General features: G+C 38.5%; 1 protein-coding gene across 1 annotated transcript; it reads left to right on the top strand.

The window, feature by feature from the left end:
* On the top strand, positions 582-6494 carry LOC107604923 (apyrase 2). The gene is made up of 9 exons (XM_016306640.2): positions 582-1124; positions 1225-1353; positions 1447-1503; positions 1589-1681; positions 4748-4953; positions 5133-5224; positions 5411-5628; positions 5726-5915; positions 6022-6494. Exons 1-9 carry the CDS (start codon positions 813-815, stop codon positions 6132-6134), a joined length of 1410 nt encoding a protein of 469 aa, XP_016162126.1. The 5' UTR covers positions 582-812; the 3' UTR covers positions 6135-6494.

Genomic DNA, 7169 nt, shown 5'->3' with positions numbered 1-7169 from the left:
ATTACAATTATCATTTTATTCTTATACAAATGCATTTGTCAGCGTCTGTATATTTTATGGTACAAATGATAATTTATTCTTCTTAGTAAAGTCAAATCTCAAAAGTTCATTCTTCGTAAGCACTTTACAGTTTACACTCGAGATCGTATAAAACTACGTAACCTTTTACCTCTATATACGTACATAAATACAGACGACGCTACAGAAACGCGGAAAGATTCAGAGCGGAACAGAATATCAAACAACTCGCTTTATCCCTTCCTCCGACATCGAGTCCGACTCGGTGGGCTTCCCTTTCAACTTACAGTTACATACACTATTTAACCATTTTTCCCGCAACACATACACAGACACTGCCACAATTACACAAACATTTCTCTCACAATACACACAGTGTTAGAGAGAGAGAGACACACGCGCGCACTTAAACCACAAAATCGAAATCGTTTATTTTCAGTGCCAAGCGAAACGTGCATTTTGTGTCGTTTAATCCCCGTCTCCGTCGTTTAATACGACGGATCACTGTGACACGCCGTTTTCACAATCCCCGCCGTCGTTTCGCGATCTCCGTCATTGTTGTCGTCGTTGTCGTATTAAATTATAGCAATAACAGTTGAAAACCCCAAGGAACAGAGCTGGAGCCGCTACAAGATTCCAAGCAGTTGAAGGCTCCGCCAGTCGCCGCCGCCAACGGTCAGATCCGTTATCGATCGCCGTCCTCCGCCGAGCTCTTCGACGGGCAGTCCAGCGGGAACTCACCTCCGTCACACGCCGCCGACCACAACTCGTCGGAATTCGAGCACTCCGGAAAAATGCTGAAGCGCCCCGGCCGCCAGGAGTCCCTCGCCGACAAGATCTACCGGTTCCGAGCAACGCTGCTCGTGGTGTCGATCCCGCTTATCCTCATCACCTTCGTTCTCTACATGATGCCTTCTTCTTCGTCCAATGAGTCCGTCGCAGAGTTCACCCTCGTCAACAGGAAGATTTCGCCGGAGAAGAATCCCGGCGGATCCTATGCCGTTATCTTTGACGCCGGCAGCTCCGGCAGCCGCGTCCACGTCTTTCACTTCGATCAAAACATGGATCTCGTCCACATTGGAAAAGATCTCGAGCTCTTCATTCAGGTCAAAATTAAATTGCTGATCTGTTTGCGGCTTTTAGATCTTGCAGTTTTCTTTTTTTATCTTTTAACTTAATAGTGTTTGATTTTGTGTATTTTTGCAGATTAAACCCGGTTTGAGCGCGTACGCTCAGAATCCGCAGCAAGCAGCGGAATCTCTGGTCTCGCTTTTGGATAAGGCGGAGAGTGTAGTTCCAAGGGAATTGCGATCCAAAACACCAGTGCGAGTTGGGGTGAGTGTCTTCCTTTTACTGCTATCTTTTGTGTGTTAGTTTTGCATGAGTTTTCTGAAGGAGGCTTGAATTTGGATTTGTTTGATAATGCAGGCAACTGCTGGTTTGAGGGCTTTGGAAGGAGATGCATCTGATAGGATCTTGCAAGCGGTGATTATTGCTGTGTCCCTCTCATGTTGAATTATTTAAGCAGTTAACCGAACCTTCTCATTGATCTGAATTTCATTGATTTAAGGTGAGGGACTTGCTTAAACAAAGAAGCAGCTTGAAATCTGAGGCCGATGCGGTTACAGTGTTGGATGGAAATCAAGAAGGTGCTTTTCAATGGGTATGACTTGTAAACTTAATCTTGTTTGTACCATTATGTATCCTGAATAGAGGAGGATTGTCAAGCTTTTCATTGACATAGAACGGATTGATAAATCTGAGACCAGGTTGGGGACTAGAGGAGCATCGGCTTTCTATTACTTATGTAGGTCATAGAGCATATTACTAAAATTATCCCTTGATTTACCTGATGGTGATTGTTGTGGTGGTTGTGGGATTCGAATTCTATACAACAGGGTTTAGTTGCTAGTGGTTGGGCAAACTAGATCCAAATGCCTCCTGGTCAAACTTTGTCCATTTCCAACCATAAAACAAGCAAGCCTATAGGATGTGAATTCTCCAAAAAGAATGAAATGTTTTAGAATTACTATACTTCAGTTCATTGGCAGTCCACTTTAATTGCTGATTCAGTCTATAATGAAATAGCAGTCAGATGTACAATCGATACTATTACAGTTCGAGTTAGTGCATTTTTTCTATAATAAATATTTTACAGGGAATTAAATTAAAATTAATGTATCATTTGTAAAGAAAATTTGAGATTTGGGGGGTTCTCCGCCACTGGCAGTGGCTAGCTTGGTAGTCCTATCCTAGTTGAAGCAACCTTTTAACAAACATGCCCCCGGTATCTACTATCATGATGGGGAGCATGTTTACAACTTAAACCAACTACATTGCATCTTTTGAAAAACCTGCAGGCCGAAATTGAAACATTAAACAAACATGCGGATCACTAGTGTGTTTTTAATGTATACTAGGCCAAAAGCTATTGTCTACAATCGCATCTTTGCTGGGTTTCAAAAACTGTTACGGCAACTTTTACAACATGATTTGTTTGAGTTTGTGTAGTGCATAAAAGTTGAGCCAGACCTGTTTTGACAGCTCCAATTTTGCATCCAAATTCCAATGGATTGTGATTGCATCTATTACTCATTGCCTCGGGGAAAATGAAAATACGGGTGTGGAGTGTTACTCGCTCTACGATTTTTGGGTAATTTAGTGAAGCTTGAATTATTATCTATTAATGCCATTCTGCATAATGAGAAAATATTTTTTGTAGTTGAAGAATGGGTTAAAAAGTTTGCTGGTTTACATATATTACTAGCTCTTCCATGGAATATCCGCTTGCAAATATTCTCTTAACATGCAGAAGTAGAATAACCTGCTTCTATGCTTGCTCTAGAGAGTTTCATTCTTCCTAATTCATTTTGATCTCCTGTTCCGTATAGGAACTTTTCATAATTTTATCCATCCTATTTGTATGATGGAATTCTTCTTTATTTTGACATGCAGTCCTTGTTGAAAATGTCTAGCTTGTGAGTAATCTTAATGCATGCACTTTGTACTTTGGATTGTAATTGCATCACCTTTCTGCGACTCTATGATTTTCCTCTGTAGCTTTAACTTGAGTTTTACCTGCTCCATATTCTCTTGAATTAGTGAACGCTTTGTTAACCATTTTCTTATTGATCCAAAATGTTTTAAAGCCTATTAATATTTTACTAACGACTGATGTATGTATAATAAGATTTTTCCAGGTAAAATTGATTTTGTAATTTAACTATTATCTGTTGATTTGCAGCATCAATTTTCATATATTTTCTTTAATGTAATTTAATATTTTAGTTATTAAAAACTATTCAATCTGAATTAATATAGTGTTCATATTAATTCAATTTTCCTAATTATTACTATAGCAATCAGCCAACGTTTAAGATCCCTTACTATTTTTGCAGGGTGTGATTTTCGTTTTTTTTTTATTATTAAAGAAAGTAAGAGAAAGAGAAGGGAATGGATCCTCTCAATTGGAACTCAATTGTAAAATCCAATTGAGAGGGCTGGTTTAAATGAGAGTTGTCTTATATAAGACTGATATGATTTAATATGATCCTCTTGCATTAATGATCTAGACCAGAACAAAAAGTCATGTGAGCATTTTAAGTGATCATCTAACCTTTTGATAACTTTTGATCCTGCCAACCATGTATGGTTATATGTTTATGTGTAAATGTGTGTGTTATGTACTGAGCCAATCAGAAATTAAGGACCTAATTGTAATTGTGTGGGTTGGGTAACTAACTTGCCTAGTTGGGAATGGGAAGTGAGGAGGGTGAGCATTCTGTTATGAGAGAGAGGGGTGAGAACTATAAAGGACTATGGGGAAGTAGTGGGAAGGGGTTAAAAAAAGAAAGAAACAATGGGATCAGAAGCTAGGAGAGAATCAGATCTCTCGAATACGTGATACTTTCTTACACCTTTTTACTAAATAATATAAACAAATACTAGGAAATTGGGTGATATCTCATTGATGAACTCCATCTTTCCTTGCCCTTTTATTACTGCTTCATTCTTCTACTTACTCTAGAGGCCAGGTTCTTACATTGTTAAGTACCTAAAGAAAGTAGGCAACACAACTTAAAAACTAGCTATTAAGGGGAAGACTACTCTCCTTAAATACAACATCAAGCGTCTCATACCAACCGATGTAGGACTTTAGGCACTCTATAATACCCAAGTCCCTAACAATACGCACTCTATAATACCCAAGTCCCTAACAATACACCGCCCTTGGAAAGCCGAGTTCTACAGTGGCTTCACTCTATCTACGCTGACCAAGTGATAGCCACCTTGCTACTAGCTATCCAGCCTATGGGTAGCCCTTTCTATGACGCTCACAACCAAGGCTCCGATGCCATTCTAAAGTACCTAGGAAAGTGGGAAGCTACACCTTAAAAGCTAGCTATTAAAGGGAAAGAACCACTCTTTTTAAATACAACATCAAGCATCCCATACTACCTGATGTAGGACTTCGGCCATCCCATAATACCCAAACCCCTAGCAGTGTGTGTGTGTGGCATCAGGAAATTATTATTTATTTTAGATCTCCAAAATTTAGAAAATAGATTTGTTTAAAATAACAGAAAGACCAAATTACTACAATAATTCGGTTGTTGGGTACAAAATTTTGAGTTGCAGCTTTGAGGGAATTAGGATATTGTATATTCTATCCCTTCTAAGAGAAGATTCAGTAATTTGTTGATCTGACCTGGTCCTGTTTTTATTTTAGGTGACTATCAACTATTTATTGGGAAATGTAGGAAAAGATTATTCAAAGACTGTTGGTGTAGTTGATCTTGGGGGTGGATCTGTGCAAATGGCATATGCCATTTCAGAGACGGATGCTGCCATGGCTCCTAAAGTATTGGAAGGAGAGGACCCATATGTTAAGGAGATGTTCTTGAGGGGAAGGAAATACTACCTCTATGTTCACAGGTTTCTACTTACTCTTGATATGCTATTTTGAGATGTTATCTTCTACAGCTTCTAGGAGCATTAACTTTTGGACCTGAATACTTCCACCTTTTGGTCTTTATCATGATATATATTCAGATATATAAGTTTTCCATGAGTACCATGCTCCAAGGCTAATATATTTTATAATGTTGTTTCAGTTATTTGCACTATGGTTTACTAGCAGCCCGTGCAGAGATTTTAAAGATGTCTGATGATGCAGAAAACCCTTGCATCTTAGCTGGCTTTGATGGTAAATATAGCTTCTAATTTTTGTATGCTTATTGTTTGTTTTGATGCCCCTTTTTCTTTTAGTTTTAACCGAATAGGGACAAGAAGCTCTTGAAGTCAGTTTTTGTTCATATTATTGTCATATGTATATATTTTCCCTTTGCACCTTATAATTTTGATAACAAGTAAATGTTTCAATTCTTCTTAGGATCATATAATTATGGGGGAAAGTCTATTAGGGCCTCATCTTCCCCTTCTGGTGCAAGCTTAAATGAATGCAAAGGCATAGCTCTTAAGGCTCTCAAAGTTAACGAGTCGACATGTACTCATATGAAGTGCACTTTTGGTGGGATATGGAATGGTGGAGGTGGGGATGGACAAAAGAACCTTTTTGTTGCCTCGTTTTTCTTTGATCGCGCTGCTGAGGTATTTTATCATTTTATCCAACCTTGGAACAATTGCTGATAGTCGTCATTTCTAATGCCTCCTGTATGGCCATTCTAATCATGCTATTCATTCACAGGCTGGTATTGCTGACTCAAACTCACCCGTTGCAATAGTTCGCCCAGCAGAGTTTGAGGATGCAGCTAAGAAAGCTTGTCAAACAAAACTTGAGGATGCCAAATCCAGTTATCCACATACTGAGGATGGAAACCTTCCATACATTTGCATGGATCTTGTATACCAATATACATTGCTTGTTGATGGATTTGGTAGGTTTTATTCAGATGCTTGTATAGTTGTGCATGAGATGGTATTCGTGCGAAGTCTGAGTAACAGTGTTGTCTTCCTGCACTGATTTCTTCCATTTGTTGGCAGGTATCTATCCATGGCAAGAGATTACATTGGTGAAGAAAGTAAAATATAATGATGCCCTTGTTGAGGCAGCATGGCCCCTAGGCAGCGCCATAGAAGCTGTATCATCTACGTAACTGATACAAATATCGTCTAAATTGTTGGGGCACGAGTTTTATATGAACGTTGTTGAGCCAAAATACTGCCATCAATTTATGATCAGAAATTGCTTTCAGGCTGAATTGACATTGGATATGAATATGAATTGTGTCGACATTTTGGGAATAATGGGAGAAGGTTAGCTTCATTAATTTTTCACATGTAATTAATTCAGATTATACCACCTGATTTATGGCCTTGGAAGATTCATTCGATTCATTAGTGCATCTAGATATATGTTGTTTTAAGAGATGAATTAAATGGTGATACTTATACCATTTCATTTTTGTTCTATAAATGATTGTATCCGTGGTAATAGTCAATCCTTTCTTTTCTCTCGTTTGGTTGTTGAGCTTTAGCAAACGTTAAGCATGCCAGCCAGTGGAGTATCAGATAACTCATCGTTGTTTTACTCATACAATTAATTCGCCAATTGATACAAACCACAATGGCACAGACTCGTTAATTTGGTGTGATGTTTAAAATTTTCTCGATACTTCTGGCTGAGCAACATAGCATTTTATCCACTTTTGATTGGTGAATGTCAATTTTTTTCATTCGTTTCTATAGTACCTGTGGTGGGTGTCTACCAGATATCAAAATGGTGCCTTACTTCATATCACGAGCCATGATGAGTCCCGTTGGAAGTGAATTCATTGATTGCTTAAACTATATCTGCTGGGATGCAAGTTTTGAGTAGGATTGTAATGAATCTTCCATATACAAAATAATATGCTAATATCTCTCGGAATCAACCACTTATTTTGTAAGAAGCCTCCTAGATATATGATATTACTTGAGGGGTTAATTAGGCACGTGAAAGAAGCTGTCAGTCTCATTAGAACAATGGAAGCTAACAATGTTACTCCAAATTTCGTTAGCCTGTTACTTACAACTCCCTCTTGAAGCTTTTCTACAAAGCCTGCAAAATGGATGAAACTAAAGAAGTCTTTGATGCCAGAAGTATTTGAGCTTTTGGAGAAGACGAGGGAAGTTGGGAGTTAGTCATGATA

Source organism: Arachis ipaensis, chromosome B06, assembly GCF_000816755.2.
Source record: "Arachis ipaensis cultivar K30076 chromosome B06, Araip1.1, whole genome shotgun sequence".
Classification (NCBI taxonomy): Eukaryota; Viridiplantae; Streptophyta; class Magnoliopsida; order Fabales; family Fabaceae; genus Arachis; species Arachis ipaensis.
The sequence above is the reverse complement of the archived record's forward strand: the minus strand, read 5'-3'. Positions and strand labels throughout refer to the sequence as shown.